Below are 20,610 nucleotides of genomic sequence, written 5' to 3'. Positions count from 1 at the left end.
CCTCTGCCTCACAAGTGCTGGGATTAAAGGTGTGTGCCACCACTGCCTGGCACATATTTCTGAAAGCCATAAAGTCATTCTTTTATTTATTTATTTTTCTTTCTTTTTTGATTTTTGAGACAGGGATGCATGTATCCCAGAATGGCCTCACACTCTCTACATAGCCTAGGAATGACACTGAACTCGATCTTCTGCCTCCACCACCGATATGCTGACAGTACAGGAATGTGTCATAAATGCCAGGGTTATGCAGCACTGGAGCTCAGACCCAGGGCTTCATGCAAGTATTCTACCAACTGAGCTGCACTGCAGCCTTCAACAAATATTCCTGGTGAAGCTTCGTGTCTCTCAGGTAGTGGCAGAGTAACTTGCTGCTTCTTTGTATTACATATTTATTATCTATCACTACAATCTTAATAAAGTTAATTCACAAGTGGCCAAAATTTCTATCATCTCAACAGCATCAGAAGACCAATCAGGACCCAGAGGAAGAAGCAGAGAGTAGTGGGTAAACAAACCAGAGAGTCACAAAGACCTCAATGGATGTGGTCCATCACTGAGAAACTTCTCAGTGCATGTAGTAGAATAATGTAGCAACAGGCCAACTCACTTCCAGAAATAAGGCCTTACTATTTTCCTTAAGAAACTCGACAGTGGTGGCGCATGCCTTTAATCCCAGCCTTCAAGAAGTAGAGGCAAGCAGCTCTCTGTGAGTTCAAGGCCAACCTGGTTTACAGAGCGAGTTCCAGGCCAGCCAGGGCTACACAGAGAAACCCTGTCTTGAAACAAACAAAACAAAACCCAAAAAAGGCAGCAGCAGTCAAAGTTCAACCAGATGTGGCAGTTCATACTAGTAAATCACATCACTGCAAGTCTGAGGTCAGCCTGGGAGGGAAAGGCGGGGGGGGGGTGAGGGGGAGGAGAAGGAGAAGAAGGGAGAGGAAGAATCCCACCACACAGGACTTGAGACTTGTGGCCCCGAGCTCACCGGCTCAAGTGGGGATCGTCAGGGCTGGAGCCTGGGGCTGGGTATGGTGCACAGCTGTCATCTGTGGGAGTAGATGGAGATGGGCAGGGAAGGTATACTGCACTCCATAGCATCAGATTCCGCACATGGCACACGGGGTATAGCACCTGAGGAGACGGGGAGGACACAGGCTTATACAGATCCCCAAAGTCTCTTAGAAATGTCTAGAAATAAGGAACAAAAACAAGCACACCCAGGTGGGTCACAGATAAACAAGGAGGTGGTGTCAGTAAAGGAAGGTCTGTCTCTCAAGAGGACAGGTACAGAACCATGGGGTCTGTCTGACAACAGTTTTCACTTAAGAGCCTCTTGAGAGCATGAAAAAACCTAATGGATCCTTTAAAGACTGACATTATCTCAGGTGGTCTTTACTGAATGACTGACTTTAATATTAGCCTGATTTACTGCCTAAGAACCATTCTGTTAGATGGTGAGTGTCTGTTTCCTCAAAGTTCAACTTCAGTGGAAAATGCCAAATCTGGTTTACAGACTTACTTAATCATGTGAAAAATAAAGTAAAATTCCTTTCACTGCCAAGGAAGGAATGAAGTAGCATACGTCCTTTAACTGTGATGAGAAGTGTATCAATTGCAGCAAAGTAATATAACCTCTGATTAGCCTGCTTTCATTTCTAAGGGCTTAAAATGCATCTGACAAAGGGAACATTAATACATTTTGATACACAGACATATGCGCCTCTTTTCTCTGTTTAGCAGAAGGTGTTCTTTTGGGGGGGGAACAAAGTCTTAAAAGGCTTACTCGCTCTCCATGTGGAAAGAATCACAGACAGACACATGCCAGCCTCAGAAAGAGCTTTGTCTGACAGAAAGCTGCACTGGATCCTATTGTCTGGCTCATGGGGACAGTAGCAGGTACCTGGTAGCTGACCCTTCTTAGCCATAAAAGGCATCTGAAAAGGTGCCCAGTGCCTTCCCTCTGCTGAGCTGAAACATGGTAGGAACGCAGTGAGCTCTGGAGGAGGTACTGGCAATGATTCATGTCTAAGGTGGCAAAGTAGAGATGTGCTACACCAAGAACCTTGAACCCAGCTTGGTCATGGGCAGGCTAGAGCATTATCAGAAAAACAGGCTTTGCTTAGACAAAACTGTAGAAAATGGAAAAATGGAACCAGGACCTTGAGACAGCAGACATATTTTTGCAAAAACAGGCACTACTCAAACCAGCTCCCACATGGTGACCCCATCCCCAAATCACTTCTGCTGATCACAGAGATGGGCTCAAGGATACATACGGCTTCTGACTGAGATGAATACAGTAGGTTTTTGAAAGCTTTGTTGCCTGCCCGAAGAAGTGACCACACAGAGCATGTCCGTTCCTGAGTCTGCTTTTCCCCTCTCTCCTTGGCGTTGTTGCACAGGAATGTTCCAAACAGGCAGGAATAGGTATGTTGTACCAGTTTCACCTGCCAAGTCCAATCGAGCAAAATCAAACAGTAAGGTACATGGTCTTGGAAAGGAGGTCAGCCAAGTGAACAATTCACCATGACATCCCTGAGAACACTTCAGCTCACTCAAGGATATGGGGTGTATGTGCATAGGCAGTCTACATAGGGCCTCCTCTTCATAATTACCAATTGCAGGGTCTGATCCAAACCACCAGCACTTGTATGTCAAAGATATTCTAATGCAGGAGGTAGACTGAAGGACAGCAGAACAGGGGCTGAAGCAGAAAGAGTACACCTTCCACCAAAGAAGAGGGAGCAGACAGCATTGGTAGAAGGACTGCAGAGGAGCATGGCACATTCAGATTGTTTCTATTTCTACCACCTTTTAGACCATACATTTTAGAAGTCAAGTTTAAAACAAATTCTGTTTACAGAGGAAAAGCTAGTGCACCTAGATTTACTGAGTGAAAAATAAAATGCCTGTTAACTGCTATTGCTTTTAAATAAAGCAGTCCCTCCAAATTAAATGTGAAAATGCATAGTTTTGGTGAAAATGGCCCACTAACATCCCCCTAAGTGTAGGTGGCTCCCAAAATGTAGAATCATTAAGTCCAAACTCACAAGGAATGCTTCATTGAACTCAAAAGAGCAAGGAAATTGCCTCTGAAGCTGATGAACACAGTCAAGCCACTGCAGAAACACTGGGCAACGTTCGTTCAGATCATCTGAATTCTCCCCATGACCACACCGGTCAGCAAACTTATGGCCAAAATCCAGCCATTCCATCTCTACAAGGACTTGGAAACCCTGCAGGGAGGCACCAAGGAGAGATCACTTGTGTAGTACCATCACCTGTGACATCCTGAGCTCCATGTCACCAATGGTAATCAATCTCCTTTAACAGCCTCCTGGTAAGTCCCTCTGGCCCAGGCTCAGAGCCAAAGGTTCTCTCCCTAATGACACACCCATTTACACACACGTCTCAATTCACCAGCTCCATTCAATATTCAAAATTTAAAGAACAGTGACACAGCCTCTCTCGTTTACTACATAAATGCTACTTGACTACCTAAATTTCTCTTTTATAAATTTTTGTCTTCTATGTTACATTTACAAAGCTACATTCCTCAGCACAGATTTTTATAAATATTTGTATTTTATGTCACTTTACGTTTTTGTTCTTCTATCTTTAACCCACAATGGTTATTTCAGAGCAGATGTTCCAGAATGCTGTGTGGTTCTGTCTAGACCCACCATCATAAGCATGCAGACATTCTTTTGCAGAAGCCCATTTTCCTGAGATAGACAAAATTTTTTCAAGTAGAGAAACTGCAAAAGAGATGTTTGGGTCCTCACACCTGTCATCTAAACCATGTTCTACTGATCGAGGTAAAGAACTGGAAAGAGACCCCCCAGTCACACAGCTCTAGGTGAGGAGTATGATCATAACAAAGTGGCTGTTTCCACAGACCTAACTTCCAGTCCCCAACCGACAGTGCAACCCTCCTAAAAGTTTTCCTGAATGCTTGCTTACTCTTGCTCCCCCCTTCCCTCCCTCTCTCAGACACACTCACCTCTACTGTTCGGTAGTAAGGGTCCAGCAGGAGCTTAGCCAATGCCACAATCTGGGGTGTACGGTCCCAGCCATCTGAGCAGTGCACTAACACAGGCCGTTGATCACGGTCCACAGCATGTACTACAAGAAGCGCTGACTTCAAGAGCACAGACAGGTGGTGTAGCCACTTTGTGCTTTCAAGAGCTGAAAGCCAACTATAAAAAAGAAGATAAGAAAAGACTGATTTTTATGACTTTATGGTATCATATCCAATGCCTATCAAATTAAAAAGCAATTCCCCGAGACCTTTGTCTCTAATTACAGTGATAAAAAAGTCTATTTATAAAGCATGTCCAAATGAGAGAGTCAAGCTCCAGAATCAAGAGAGGACAGAGGACAACTTTAGAAAAAGGACTGTAATAAACAATGCCAAACCGCACCTAGAGCAAAAAAAAAAAAAAAGACCACTAATTTTTAACTGTCTATATGGGAGGTGGTATGCACGTGAGTGCAGAAGCCCAAGGAGGCCAGAAGTGCTAGGAACCAATCTTGGGTCCTCTGAAAAAGCAGAATGTGCTCTTAACCATTGAACCATCTCTCTTTCCTAGCCACACCCTTTTTCCCCCTGCAGTGGGAACAGATCAGTCTGTGCTGTATAACAAGACCCTGTCTCAAGCTAATAAATGTGTGTGTGTGTGTGTGTGTGTGAGAGAGAGAGAGAGAGAGAGAGAGAGAGAGAGAGAGAGAGAGAGAGAGAGAGAGAGAGAGAGAGAGAGAGAGAGAGAGAACCAGGGTTGGGGGTATAGCTCAATGATAGAACACTTAACTAACAAATATAAGAACCTGAGTTTCATTCCCACCACTGCAGGGGTTATGAACTAGCAGCCAGTGGTGTCTGTGCCTGAGAGAATCTGTGCTGCAGCCAGCCACCAGAGGGGATGTCATAGCACTCCTCTGTGCTAATGTCAAATTGGAACAGAAACACATCATTCCCCAGCCTGCCACAGCCCCAATGGATGGCCTACTCATAGTGTCCATCATTGCTACAGCTTCTTTTTATGCATAAAGATTAAAATACCCAAATACAAAGCATTATTTCTTTAACAAATCCTCCAGTTATTTGGACTAGGAAGAGACTAATTAATTTCTTTTGCATTCAAAATGAAATTTTGTTTTTAAGTATTTGTTTTTTACTAGACACACACACACAGAGAGACACACATACACAAGCATGGTTCTAGTAAAGGCCAGAAGGGGGCATTGTATCCCTTAGAATTGGAATTACTGACACTTGTGAGCCACTATGTCGGTACTATAGACCAAACCTGGGTCCTTTGCAAGAACAAGTGTTCTTAACCACTGAACCATCTTTCTGACCTCAAAATCAAGTTTTTAAAGAAATAATTTAAATATATATAAGGTATTAGAGACTACTCAGTACTCATCTGGTCTTTTTGTTTTACATAAAAAGGGATCCTGAGCAATTAAGCTACACAGCCAAAGACACCATTCTCCAGAGTCCTCACACCAACCTTAGGGGAGAGAAGTAGCTGGGCCCTGGAGCTAAGTGACAGATGCAAATGGATAATCCTCAAAGGAAAGTAGTCAGCTGTTCTTTGGTCAGTGCAATGGTCTGAATGAGAATGGCCCCATAGGCTCACATATTTTATTGCTTAGCCACTAGGAAGTAGCACTATTTGAAAGGGCTAAAAGGATTAGACATTATGGCCTTGTTGGAGGAAGTATGTCACTAAGGGTGGGCTTTGAGGTTTCAAAAGTTCATGCCAAGCTTAGAATCTCTTTCTCTGCCTACAGATCAAAATGTAGCTCTCAGTTTCTGCTCTAGTGTTGCCTGCATGCTGTTTTGCTTCCTAGCATGATGATAATGGAACTGCAAGCAAACCCCTCAATTAAATGTTTTCTTTCATAAGAGTCACCATGGTCATGGTACCTCTTCACAGCAATGAAACTCTAAGACGGTCACCTCTCCAAAGGACATTGCTTCATCCTCAGGGCTGACTGTGATAAATCTATTCACTTTTTCGACTGGTTCATTGGTTTTCATTTTCTTTTTCCAAGACTGGGTTTCTCTGGGTAGCCTGGCTGTCCTGGAACTTACTCTGGACACCAGGCTGACCTCAAACTCAAAGAGCTACCCTTGCCTCTGTCTCCCTAGTGCTGGGATTAAAGGTGTGCTCTGCCACCACCCAGCAATTTAATGACTTTTACCAAGAGTCAGCACAAGCAGTCTCAGGAAGCACCTGATGTTATAAATCCACTTAAGAATGCAAAACAAACTGGATTTTGACTATGCAGCTCTACTGAGGGGACCCAAGGAAACAGCTATGGGCTTTACCTAAAAAAGAAAATCCTATCTTTATTGGCACATCTCTGTCTTCCTGAAATAATAGAGAAGGGGCTTTTAAATATTTATCTGTTTTATAGAGTACTGCTCCTAATTTATCTTATACTCAAGCAATCCCCTTGCAGGGGTACTACTTTACCTTCCTCACTGCAATTTCCAGCTACTCTTTTTCTTTTTTTTTAATTCTCTCATATATTATATCCCGGCAGCAGTTTACTCTCTCTTCCCTCTCTCCCAGATCCATGCCCCAACCCTTACCCTAGAGGAGGAAAAGGATCCCACCCAACCATCAATTTTTAATAAGCAATAATAGAATTAGAACATTATTACTGAGTCAAATTACTTTAGAACTGGAAGCTAACATGTAAAAAAAACAAACAAAAAACTGACTTAACAAGTTTAACACTTAGAACATAACGAGAAACTGGAGAGATGCTCAGTCGGTAAGATGTTTGCTACACATATATGACAACCTGAGTTGTAGTCCTTTAGTATCCAAGTTTTTAAAAAAAAAAAAATGGTTGACCCTGAAAGCCTTCTCCCTTAGACTAGCTTCATAATACCTGAAGGAGCTATGCAAGCTTCGAAAGGAGGGAGGCTGCCAACAGTCCTACCCAGCTGTGATACCTATAAACCACAACAATGACCAGCATGGTATGAAACCCTGAAGGTGTAACAGCGACACTCATGTCTTGGCAGTAACCAACCCTGCTCAACAGGGGAGAAATCATGAATGGTACTGGACAACAAATACCGCAGGGTAGTGGGAGCATGGACCTTAGAGGGGATCCACAAGTGGCATGTTACTAACCCAGTATAATTCCCAATTGAATTCTAAATACTTATCCATGTACTCACAGATAAGTGCAGTTTTCACCTTTCATCAAACAAACGTCTCTTTGCAATAAGTGGAGACCATTACAGAAATCACAACTGGCCAGAATGTAGAGAACAACTGGGTGTGCAGTGCCTAGTGCCAATCGGTAGACACATCTACAACACAGCTCCTGTACCTAAGGCTCGGGGTAGACGCATCTACAACACAGCTCCTGTACCTAAGGCTCAGGGGTAGACACATCTACAACACAGCTCCTGTACCTAAGGCTCAGGGGTAGACACATCTACAACACAGCTCCTGTACCTAAGGCTCAGGGAACACTGTAGAAGAGGGAGTGAGCACCTGTAAGAGCCAGGGGACCAGGAAATCTGCTGTGAGACTGTGTCTCCTAGAAGTGATAGAGAAGTTTTTCACTCATGAAACCTGAACAATATGGCTGCCTTAATAAGATCTGAACAAGTATACCACCAACAGAAATGCTAACTTGGAAAGGTCACTCTCACAGGGTTCCGACCTGTGACAAAGAACTAAACATTAACTAGGTAAAACTTACAGAGAGAGAAAGTCTTCCATGGAGATGGAGTCCCTAGCTTGTTCTCCAATGCCAAGCAGCCAGTCTTGAAATTCTAACATACAATCAGGGTATGTGTGTGTGAGAGAGACAGACAGAAAATGGTGACTTCACATTAAGACATCTCAATTCGGCTGGGTGGTGGTGGCACATGCTTTTAATAGCACCTGGGAGGCAGAGATAGGCAGATCTCTGAGTTTGAGGCCAGTCTAGTCTACTGAGCAAGTTCCAGGACAGCCAAGGCAACACAGAGAAGTTTTAAGTTCAAAATTAAATTTAATTTATTTTAAGCTCAAAAATCAATTTAAAAAAACCTGCAGAAGAGCTGGACTGCTTTGCCAACAGCTCAGGTTTTATACTGCTTGGTTCCTAACTACAGAGACTGAAAGTATAACTAAAGTTCACTACAGAAAGAAAATACAAAAATAAATAAAATAAAAAAAACCCCTGAAGAATATCTATAATCTTGTTTTTGTTGTTGTTGTTGTTGTTTTGCAGTAACAACAAAAGAAGCACACAGACTAAAGCCCAGGCCTTACTTTCCAGGATCCGGCATCTGTGTACACAGCAGTCGCAGAGACTGGAAACTCCTCCGGATAGAATGGATGTTTGCCATTCCCATAAACACAACTTCACAGTTTGGGTAATACTCTGGAGAGAAAAACAATAAAGAAAGCATAAATAGATTCAATTTAAGGAGCAGATGAGCAAATTTAACAGCAACAAACTGGCAGCACTCAGACAGAAGGGGCATGACAGATTCAGAAAAGGCGTATTAGGATTTTGTGTTTACTACCTCAATTTTCACCCCTGCTTCTCTCTTTCTGTCTGTCTCTTTCTTTCTTAAAAGATTTATTTATTTAGTATGAATACCGTGTTCTATCCACATGTATGCCTGCAGGCCATGGTTGTAAGCCACCATTGGCAGTCACCATGTGGTTGCTGGGAATTGAACTCAGGACCTCTGGAAGAGCAGCCAGTGCTCCCAACCTCTAAGCTCTCTCTCCAGCCCTACCCCTGCTCTTCTAAGAAGTCTAGAGCAAGTGTACTAGGAAGTAGTGATTCACATATGTACTGTGAGAGACAACTGTGCTTTCAGGAGACCAGACTAAGAACCAGAGCCTCCACAGCAGCACTGACAGACCTGGAGAAAGACTAGCTTTCCTATCACGCAAAGTTGGCACAGAGGAGGAAGATGATTGGCACTTTGTCCAAAGCACACAAATGTCAAGGATCCAAAGAGCTGCCTGGCTTCTAGATGCAGAGTGAGGGATGTGCCTTGTCATTTATCCTAAATTAAGTCCAGGTTGTGAGTGAGCTGCACTTATAAGAACAGATTATCAAGGGAGGATCATACACTCACCTGGGCATTCACAGCCTCCTCCTTTGGCTCGATTTGCCACAGCTGCTGCATAGGAGCGTGCATCCAAGATCAAAAGTTTCTGTGGCTGGAGAGCTAAACTTTCTGCTCCTGAAGCATTTGAAAGAGAGGAATCTGTAGACATCAAGAAGAGGGTAAAAGCTAAATTAACCTAGTTTTCCTAGAACTGTGAAAAATCAGAACCAGAGGCATTTATATTATATTTATATTACAGTAAAACAAAACAAAGCTCAAAGCAACAAGGTCCCCTAACTAGATTCTGGTACACAAACTTGGCTTCAGTCTACCCTGTTTTGCCTTCTGATTAAAAATTGATGGAGCTGGAGAGATGGCTCAGTGATTAAGAATACTAACTGTTCCTCCAGAGGTCCTGGGTTCAATTCCCAGCACCCACATGGCAGCTCATAACTATCTGTAACTTCAGTTCCAAGGGATCTGACACCCTCACACAGACATACATGCAGATAAAACACCAATGCACATGAAATAAGTTATTTTAAAAAAAAAGAAACCAATAAGGATTTATTTTACAAAAGCAATTCCCACATCACATGAAGACCCATATTGCCCAATCTCTTACTCCCATTTCTTTCTTTTTTTGTTTTGTTTTTCAAGACAGGGTTTCTCTGTAGCTTTGGAGCCTTGAACTCACAGAGATCTGTCTGTCTCTGCCTGCTGAGAGCTGGGATGAAAGGCGTATGCCACCACTGCCTGGCTCTTATTCCCATTTCTACCCCTGTAGTTCTTTAATAGAAGCTGGTATTTCTCAGGCTGGAGAGATGGCTCAGAGGTTAAGAGAACTGACTGCTCTTCCAAAGGTCCTGAGTTCAATTTCCAACAACCACATGGTGACTCAGAACCATCTGTAATGAAATCTAGTGCCTTCTTCTGGCCTGCAGGCATACATGCAGAAAGAACACTGTATACATAATAAATAGAAGGGAGAAGAAGCTGGTATTTCTCTCTGTAGACTGGTGACAACCCAAATCCTCATTATAAACACTTCATTTTTTCATGATGACATGGAAGATAACACTAGGATCTCAAATCAAGCTTGAAACAAAAGGTCTTTCAGTGATTTGTCAAGACCTGTCAGTCCTCAAACAATCTCACTGAATTCTCTTTTACAAAAGTAACTACAGCCAGGTGTGGTGGCACATACCTTTAGTCCCAGCAATGAGGAAGCAGAGGCAGGCGGTTCTCTGTGAGTTTGAGGCCAGTCTACTCCAAATAGTGCGTTCCAGGAGAGACACTCAAAAAACCCAAAGTAACATTGTATCTTCTAAGAAAAGGCCACTTTTTAAGAAAAGCTTCCCAGGTGCTTTTAAAAACTGCTGTCATGGGCCTAGAGAGCACCTTACCGAACTCCACATCAGAAAGATCTCCGCCATTGGGAAAGTCCCGACAACTGTTCCTAGTGGAACCCTTGCTGATACTTGATTGGGAGTCAGAAGCACAAGCTTTGGCCACTGACTGCACCAGATGTTCATCGTCAGCATTCCGCCAGCCCCACCAGCTAACCTCCGGTTGTCCACAGCGGGCAATGACAGCTCCATTGCTCTGGTGCCTGTGTGGAGGCAAGAGACAATAACTACTATTCTTTAATGAATAGCTTGACACTAGGTAAATACTGAATTGGCTTCAAATCTTTACAATACTAATAGGGGCAGAAATGAATAACAATGTAGCACAAATAATAAAAACCCAGAAACAGATATTGGGATTCAACCTGAAGATCAGGAAAACAAAGCAGACAAGCTACTAGAGAGCTCTTACCTCTATGAAATCTTTACTGAAAGAGAGTGAGTTCCTGTCTCATCCTCCCTTATATTCCACTCTCTGGGATTAAAGGTGTGCACCACCACTGCCTCGTCTGTATGGCTGACTAGTGTGGCTATTTTGCATTCTGATCTCCAGGCAAGCTTTATTTATTAAAATACAAATAAAATATCACTACATAAGAAAACCTATATAACTTTCTCAATTATCATCCCATTATAGTGCTCTCTATAAAGTTACCAACAAATGATAAATGAATATTCTCAGAGAAAATAAACTAACACTCACAATTTAGATACTCAGAATGTTTGTTTGAGAAATAAGCTTTTTAAAAAATTATGACTACTATAATTCTACTATGTAATAACTAAGTACACATACCTCATTTCTAATACTGAATCCAATGCATTAGATGCTAAAGTATAGAACAAATTCCTTTCCTCACATTTTTTTTTAAATATTTATTTATTTATTATGTATACAATGTTCTGTCTGTGTGTATGCCTGCAGACCAGAAGAGGGCATCAGACCTCATTACAGATGGTTATGAGCCACCATGTGGTTGCTGGGAATTGAACTCAGGACCTTTGGAAGAGCAGGCAATGCTCTTAACCGCTGAGCCATCTCTCCTGCCCCCCTTTCCTCACTTCTGAGGGTCCACTGTAGTACCCATACTCATTACTGCTGGCTTGAGGATTCTTTTTAAATATTACCCATCTCAACAACTGTAACATTCACCTGGCCCACAGCGGATTCCTGAAGTTATTTTTCCTAGAGGCACAGCACTCAGTGACCCAGCCAGTCATGCCTCCTTCCTCGGGCTCATAGAAGGAAGAAATCACAATCCCAATAAACCTTACTTTGACAGATCCTTTTCCAAAGGCAGAACTCATTCTCAGAGTCTACTCTGAGATGCTATTAAAATCTCAGGTGTTAGCCGGGCGGTGGTGGCGCACGCCTTTAATCCCAGCACTTGGGAGGCAGAGGCAGGCGGATCTCTGGGAGTTCAAGGCCAGCCTGGTCTACAAGAGCTAGTTCCAGGACAGGCTCCAAAACCACAGAGAAACCCTGTCTCGAAAAACCAAAAAAAAAAAAAAAAAAAACTCAGGTGTTTTCCAGTATGTCAATTTAAAAGTTGGGGAAATGTAATAATTAGTAGTAAAACAGGAAAAAGGTTCAGACACGCTGTATCATCAATAAACTGGAATGTGTCACATAAAGTGAAATAAGCCCATCACTGATGGCATACATTGTAAGATTCTGCTTATATGACACATTCAGAACAGGTGGATCTAGAGGAACAATGTATACATTGGGTTAGAGCAGCTGGGGAAGGAGGAACGACTGCTAGTGAGTATGAGGTTTCTCAGGGTAGTGAAGATACACAAGACAGATTGAGAGATGGGTTATACAACTCTAAATGTAATACACTAAAAACTGCTCAAGTAATAACATAATTAAAGCTTATTTTTAGTTATAAAACTAATCATCTGGCTATAAAGATGGAGGGCTCAGTAGGTGAAGCATATGCCTGGGCAAGCCTGGTACCCTGCACTCTATCCCTGAACCCATGAAAAGGTGGAAGGAGGCAATAGACTCCACAAAGTTGTATCACATGTGCTGCGGTATATGTGCCCAAACACACCACACACATATAATAAATAAATCAATGAATTTTTTTTAAAAGATTTTTGTATATATTTTATTTCTGTGTATGTGGATGAGTCTGTGTGTGGAAGGAGAGAGGTCAAAAAAGGACAACAGATCTCTAGGAGGGCAATTATAGGCAACTGTGAGGACCCAATATGGGTGCAGGTAACCAAACTCCATTCATTTGAAAGAGCAGGAAGTGCTCTTTATCACTTAGCCAATTCTTCGGCCCCAATAAATACTTAAAAAAAAAAAAAATCCCCCAATTCTATACCCTGAAGAAAATGCCCATATTTTTAAGAATGCTCCTGAACACACACATGTACATCTGCGCACACACACAGTACAAATGTGTTTACACAGAACACAGTACTCCATTCCCGTTTCTTCTTTAGGGAACAACTGGGGAAAGTTTGTTTTTAATTCTCAGATTCACAAGTAATAAACTAATTTGGTGGTAATGAAACCATAATAGAACAGTTTGCTAATAGGTTTTCAATCCTCCTTCACTGTGAACGGCAAGTAGAAACAGTACACATTATTACCAACACCTCATTGGCTCACACATAAATGAAACAAATGTCGGGAAACCTAATGGATTCTTACTGTGCCTCCCTAGTAGGCTGGGGAAGTATAGAGCTGAATGACTGCAAAAGGCTTCCCAAAAGAGGGTAGTGGGGACTTTCTGAGTCTTCCTCTGTCTCTGCGAGGCTTTCCAGCACTGAGCCAAGACCAGCAGACTGTACTCTTCATTCCTGGGTCCTTTGTTTCTCAGGGTCAACTTGGTCACTATAAGTAGCAGAAGTCTTTTAATCTCACAAAATGTTTGATATTTCATCAAAGATAGCTCAAGCCAGATAGCTACAATTACTTTAAAAGGAAAAGTATAAAGAAAATAAGGTAAAATAGACATTTTACTACTTTAACAAAGAGAATTTGGAAAAATACAAAAGGGTAAAATGTCTAGTAAATTAACCCACCTACTAGAGTAGTATATTATTTGTGTTTTAATAAATAAAGTTTGCCTGAAGATCAGAGGGCAAAGCAGCCACACTAGTCAGCCATTCAGACCAGGTAGTGATGGCATACACCTTTAATTCCAGGACTCAGGAGACAGAGGCAGATGGATCTCTCTGAGTTCAAGGCTACCCTGGACTAAACAAGACTGATCCAGAAATAAATCCAGGTAGTGGTGGTTTGCATCTTTAATCCCAGTGTTTGGAAGTCACACACCTTTAATCTCAGCACTAGGGAGGTGGAAACAGGAGCGATATGGCTGGGTGGAGAAAGAAATATAAAGGGGAAGAGACAGGAACTCAGTGAAGTGTGGAGTCTGAAGATTCGTGGAGACGGGATCTGAAGATTTGGAAGAGGTAAAAGGTCTCTCTAGTGGTTGACTGCTTTGCTTTTCTGATCTTCAGCTTGAATGCCAAAATCTGTCTCTGGGTTTTTATTATTCGTGCAACAACCTACTGAAAAATAGAATGCTTCCATTTTACATGAAAATGCAATGGTTTTAACTGCCTCTAATTCAATGGTCAGACAAGCTCCCTATAGCATACAGTGTTTCAAATGATTGACATGTACAAAGACAGAGGCGTTGTGAGCCGCACTACAGATGAATGAGGCCTCCCAAGATCTTGCTGTGTTAGAGCAACTCCATAGTTCTAATCAGGTAGTGGTTCTAATCAGTGCTGCTAAGGATCTGCTGTTAGTTATCTCAGAAATCACTGCTGCAGTCCACAAATAACTAAATCGAGGAAATCTTGGATTTAGAGGCATCTTGCTACCTTTGGTAGTTTGAATAAAATGTGATGGTTTGGATGAGAATGGGCACCATAGGCTCATAAATTTAAATGCTTAGTTATCAAGGAATGACACTTTTGAGAAGGATTAGGAGATGTGGCCTTGTTGGGGTAGGTGTGGCCTTGTTGGAGGGAGTATGTCACTGGGAGTAGGCTCTGAGGTTTTAAAAAGCCCATGCTTGCAGATCAGAATATAGCTCTCAGCTATTACTCCAGCTCCATGATCCCTGCCATTATGATAATGGACTAAACCTCTAAAACTGTAAGTAGTCCCCCAATTAAATGCTTTCTTTTATAAGAGTTGCCTTGATGTGGTGGTTTGAAAAAAAAAATGGCCCCCCAAAAGGAGTGGCACTATTAGGAGGTGCAGCCTTGTTGGAGGAAGTGTGTCACTGTGGGTGCAGGTTTTGAGGTCTCTTTTCTCAAGCTTCACTCAGTGTGACAGTCGATTTCTGTTGCCTCTGAGTCAAAATGTGGGAATCTTCAGCTCCAGCATCATGTCTGCCTACATGCTGCCATGGTCCCCATCCTGAAGATAATGGACTGAACCTCTAAAACTGTAAGAGAGCCACCTCAATTAAGAGTTGCTGTGGTCATGGTGTCACTTCACAGCAACAGAACCGTGACTAAGACAATACCTCTGCTGGCACTGAAGAGTGGTGAAGTGTCCCGAACAGTCTTCAACACATCCCTCACAAAATTAAACAACATAGGAATCCAATTTGGAGATCAGAGATGTAAGATAGACATCCTGTGATAAAGAAGAGCTCCTGGAAGCCTGCTTGATTTACATGGGCTACATCAAGAACTTCCAAGTGTAATCTCTATAATCTTGATTTTCTCTCAAAGACTGAAATGAAAATTTCCATTTATGTATATATTCTAGGGTCTCTAGAATTTGGAACCCTAGAACTCATACCTTCTAGAATAACATTTTAGAAAAGAAAAAAGAAAAGCTAAATGTTTTGTCACATTCTAAGGAGCTTTTCTTACCTAGTACAATTGTGCTTTCTGCCTAAGGGAGGATTTATTGAAGCCTGTTACTCAAAAGATGAAAAGTATTTCCCCCTTCTGCTCCAAGTCAGCAAGTCTCGCAAATGCCAGGCATCTGATCTAATACAGCTGCCCGTCACAACAGCAGCCAGCTTCTTTTCCCATTCTCATAAATCCCTTCTGCTTTCACTGCTAACTCATATGTCAATTCTCATCACTTGAGTGATAGGTAAATTTGGTGACCTACTTTTCCAGTAGTGTATGAAAACAAAAGTGATGAAAATGGAAAGCGAAGGCTTAATGGTTTCCACTGACTTTCTGTGTTCAGGGTGGGCATTAGAATTTGCCTTCAATAGACAGGAATGCATTAAGGAATACACTTTCCTAGGCCTCAATACTTGAGTGCAATGGCTTCTGGTGGGCAGTTTTGAACTAAGCCATGGTTTTAGCTCACCTTGGGCAGAATCTAAAAAGTTTGCACACCAGAAAAATTAAATGGAGACTGTTCACATTACAAAACAGAATAATGACTTCCTAAAACTGTAATATGATTGTGTAAGAACAAAGAGGTCACTGACTTATCTCTGAATCATTCATCTGTTCCTCTAAACCACTCCTCACTCATGCTCCTATAAGCAACTTTAAAAGCTGCAACTGGTCAGCAAACTAAACCAGACGGAACCATTTCTTAGGCCTGTAGTCTGTGTCCTATCTGGGATTAATAGAGGTTCATTCATGTCTCCTCACAAGAAGACACATACAGCTCTCATGCCTTGGATTTCTTAAATTTTCCATCCAGTCTCAGCATTTCTAATTCTATCTCAAAACAGGAGTCTTTCCACATGTCAAAGTGACAACCACAGACACCATTATAGTTCATTTAGTTCTATTCTAAGTCTCACCAATCTTTCAACACAAAAGCCCCTGCTAAGGTTAGATGCAGCAAGCACAAGAAAGAATGCTCTTCCATACACACACGGGTTTTTGAGACAGAATTTCTCTTCGTGGGCATGGCTGTCCTGGAACTCGCTTTACAGACCAGGCTGGCCATGAACTCACAGGGGTCCACATGCCTTTGTCCCCAGAGTCTGGGATTAAAGGTGCACCCCACACAGCCCAGCTTAAATATAGCACCTTTAAAAAAAAAAAAAAAAAAAAAAAAAAAAAAAAAAAGACAAGTTCTCCTTGTGTAGTAGCTCTGTCTAGCCTGGAAGTCCTTATGTAGACCAGGCTAGTCTTGAACTCACAGAAATCCACCTGTTTCTAACTCTGGCCCAGACACTTTTCTACTAAAATGATCCTCAGTGTCTACTCACACCACCAGCTAGTGTTCTGGACACAGTGAGTGTTGGTATATTTCTTTCTGCAGGCACAGCTTCAGCAATAAGGAAGCATGGACTTGCCAGGGATTGTCTCTGAACCCAACCTCACCTGTCACTTGTCAGGTTAGCAGCTGTAGAGTCAGTGAGCAACAGGTGGTGGGGCAGTACTACCAGCCTAACTGGGACTGGTCTGGCTTACTCACCTGTAGATAACAGCAGGGATACGCTTCCAGGATCGGAAGCCTGCCACGCTTTCTAGTTCTTTGTCAGTGATCCAGGCAGGTACTATGAGCTCTTGTGGATAACTACCACACAATCTGTTGGATAGAAGAGGATGGTGGTGAGAAGAAAGGAGGAGGAGAAGGGAGCGATATTAATATGGAGGACTGAGAGAGAGATGCAGAAGGAAACTATAGAAGCCAGTACAGGATCACTGTTCATGCCACCGCAGAGCCAGCTAAATGGGCTATGAGGGTGCCTGCTTAGCATGTTCAAGGATCTGTATTTATTCTCTAGCACAGGAGAGAAAAAAGTAACAGAAGAGAAACTGAAGGGGCATTATTTGAGTTTTTAGTCTCCTTAACTGAATGAGAAGCCATTATTTTGCTTATATTTTATACACATTATCTTTGATGGTTCAATCTGATTCTACCTTTTGTAATCTGATAAATCTAGCAATAAAACAATGAGAGTTGAGGGGCATTCTCACTCTCCATGATAATTTTGTTATAATTAATATGTGTGTGTGTGTGTGTGCGTGCGCGTATCTTATTTTTAACTACTGGAAAAGCCAGTTAAGTTGCAGGAAGAAAGCGTCTATGTCACTTCTCTCAGCTTCAGTTTTCCAGGCTCTTGTCAAAGGAAGCATGAAGAGGACAATGCCTACCACTTCAGACTTCTAGAGACCTCCTCAGATTGAGTTACTCAATCTCTGGTTTGAACCAGGAAGTCTTAATGTAAGTAACAAGTGCAGTCAAGCAATATATAGATACAATACCCAGAACTGATCCCAATGAGCTAAATTTGTAATGTGAATAAGCTATTAATCATAATTTCTATAAAACACACCACAGAAGAAAATATATACTCTCTCTATAAACATGCTGTCTCTTGCTTGCTCTATCCCTCCCCCTGCTCTTGATTAAGGTATTGTGTTTGTGCAGTTCATTTTAAAATGTAATGTATACTTACATTAATTATATTTATATATATACTTATATTTAAAATGTAATGTATATTAACCTATAAAAATATAGGTTAATAGATAATCATCTATAGTCAAGCTTATAGTCATGTTAGTTAAATTTTCTAGCTGTACAGAGATATATTTCAGATGGATAAGCATTCTTCAAAAGCTACAGAATATGGCATTTAAAATGTTTTAATAACTTAAAAATTTTCATTACAATGAGACACATCTGCTCCTGACAGCACAATTAACTCAAGAGGAAGATGGGCATGAAAGAGGCTTCTTATGGAGTTTGCTAGTCATTTGGGCAAAAAACTGCTCTTGCCTGGACTGCTTGAAATTATATGCTGTATGAACTGGACATACAGGACCCCCCCCAAAAAAAAATGACTGCTAAAGTTGCCTAAAGAAGGTGAGACAGTCCTTTGGGGTTCCTGCTTCATGAAAGAGTCTGCCAGACATTCTACAAGGCACAAAGAAAGTGACTGACAAACTGTCAATATAGGCAAAACTCTTTAAAATTTACTGCTTCATGAAAAAGTCTGCTGGATACTATGCTCCAACATTACAGAAGAACTTTGGGTGGCTGTCCAGGCAGCAAGCTATCTCTGTCAATTCTAGAGTAACTTAGATAATATTATATCCTTCTGGAGTCTTTGATGGAGTTAAAGACTAGATAGTTATAACTGCAGTTTTTCTTAGTTATAATAAAAGATAAAGTAAATATAAATACTGTAACTATAATTCTTACTTAATACCTGTTTTGTTATATGTAATTTTATTATGTTAAAGCTAGAAACTTCCTTTTTATTTAAACAGAAAAGAAGAAATGGTGGGGAAGTCCTTCTGTCTATGTGTTGCTTTTATTGGTTAATGATTCAAAAAAAGCCATGGAGCTGCCAGGTGGAACCTTGCTGGTAGGCCACGAGTCTCATGATAAAATATAAAATGGGTTGATTTAATGTGTAAGAACTTGCTAGGAATATGCTAGAATCACTGGTCAAGCAGTGTTTTAATTAATACAGTTTCTGTGTGGTTATTTCAGGAGGCTGGGATTAAAGGCCAGGAAATGAACAAGCAGTCTCTCACTACATCCCCCTTCCTCTCTGTCTCACTGTGCGCTCGTGCTCGCTCTCTCCCTCCCTCCCTCCCTCCCTCCCTCCCTCCCTCCCTCCCTCCCTCCCTCCCTCCCTCTCTCTCTCTCTCTCTCACACACACACACACACACACACACACTTTAAAACAAAAGGGTATATAAATTCACAAACCATCCGTGCTGGCTAGTTTTCATGTCAACTTGACACAAGCTAGAGTCATGTGGGAAGAAGGAAACTTAAGAAAATTCCTCCATAGGATTGGCCCATAGGCATATACTTGATTGATGACTGATGTGGGAGGGCCCAGCCCACTGTGGCTAGTACCACCCCTGGGAAGGTGATCCTGGATGGATAGATGGTACAGAAATCAGTTGAGCAAGCCACGGAGAGTAAGCTAGTAAGCAAACAGTACTTCTCCATGGCCTCTACTTCTGTTCCTGTCCCCAGGTTCCTATCCTGAGAACACCCCCTGACTTCATTTGATGAGGGCTGAGATATGAAAATGTAAGCAAAACAAACCCCTTCCTCTTGAAGTTGCTTTTTGGTCATGGTGTTTTCAGCAACAGAAATCCTACCTAACACACCATCACCTTCATCACCCCCTCTTACTCTATCCTATGCATTGTTACAATATTAGGACTTAGGAGTTTTGATCACTCTACACTACAGCTCTTTCTTTCCTGCTCTCATTTTCAGAAGATAAAGAATCATATGTTTAGAAGTCACTGAACCAGGAAGATGGCTGTGGTTGGGAAAAGCTACACAAACTTCCTAACATCCATTCAAGCTTGTTTTTTGTTTGTTTGTTATGTTTTCCTAGTCAGGGTTTCTCTGTACAGTCCTGGTTATCCTTGAACTCATAGATCCACTTTGTCTCTGCCTCCCAAGTGCTGGGATTAAAGGCATGTGCCTCCATTCAAGCTCTTGCCAGTGACTATGGCAAGTATTCTAATATCTCATCTTGTTCTTTTCATTTTGTTTTAGGTTCAAGACTAGACCTGGACCTCATTCTTTGGCAGTAGGATGACTGTTTCACAGTGCTGGAGACTAACTTACTCATAGGAATCAGTGATTGTTTTGTGCACTGTCTAGCAGACCCCACCCCTCTTTCTACTCAGAAGTCACTGTAGGTAAGCAGCTCCAGGGTAAGGAAAGAGGGTTCCACTCAGCAAAGCCTATGTAGCCTCAGATTCCTATGGTTTTTCTCTACTCCAGTTTGCCTCTGAGAGCAGCTCCATGTGAAGCACTTGTACCTTTGTAACCCCAGGTTCTTAACTTCTTGGCTAGGCCCACGTGAAGAGCTGCAGTAAGTGGTAGGTTTTCCAGTTAAAATTGGCCAAGCACAAATAGACCAAGAAAATGACTATTATAATTCGAGGTAACTGAAAAGATCAAAGGATGATTAGTGATGAAAAGAAACTTATAAGAAGAGATTCATTTCAGTCTCCTGGACAGTTATTTTACAGAAACTAAGACTGACAAAAATCACAGTATTTAGCCATCTTTTCTCTAAGCATTTACATGTTTTAAGGAAACAGGTAATGGATGAACATTTAATAATAGTTATTTAGTATTTAATGGTTAAATAGTCAAAGCTGTGAAATTTTGCCATTAAGATTAGAAATGAGGGATT

The 20,610-nt window shown here is 41.7% G+C and overlaps 1 protein-coding gene across 4 annotated transcripts in view; it reads right to left on the bottom strand.

Annotated features, from left to right (window-relative positions):
• The window catches only part of Mtmr3 (myotubularin related protein 3), a 121,245-nt gene that overhangs the window by 8,053 nt on the left and 92,582 nt on the right, over positions 1–20,610 (bottom strand). For all 4 annotated transcript variants that reach the window (XM_057771575.1, XM_057771576.1, XM_057771577.1 and 1 more), the window contains exons 9-16: positions 16,895–17,008; positions 10,504–10,709; positions 9,125–9,256; positions 8,301–8,412; positions 4,007–4,202; positions 3,054–3,239; positions 2,280–2,450; positions 989–1,134 (exon numbers count right to left, since the gene is read on the bottom strand). In XM_057771575.1, coding sequence (XP_057627558.1) covers positions 989–1,134; positions 2,280–2,450; positions 3,054–3,239; positions 4,007–4,202; positions 8,301–8,412; positions 9,125–9,256; positions 10,504–10,709; positions 16,895–17,008 — 1,263 coding nt within the window. The remainder of the gene's footprint in view (positions 1–988; positions 1,135–2,279; positions 2,451–3,053; positions 3,240–4,006; positions 4,203–8,300; positions 8,413–9,124; positions 9,257–10,503; positions 10,710–16,894; positions 17,009–20,610) is intronic.

This window comes from Chionomys nivalis, chromosome 6 (assembly GCF_950005125.1).
Source record: "Chionomys nivalis chromosome 6, mChiNiv1.1, whole genome shotgun sequence".
NCBI classification, from domain to species: domain Eukaryota; kingdom Metazoa; phylum Chordata; class Mammalia; order Rodentia; family Cricetidae; genus Chionomys; species Chionomys nivalis.
This window is presented reverse-complemented; position numbering and strand designations above follow the sequence as displayed.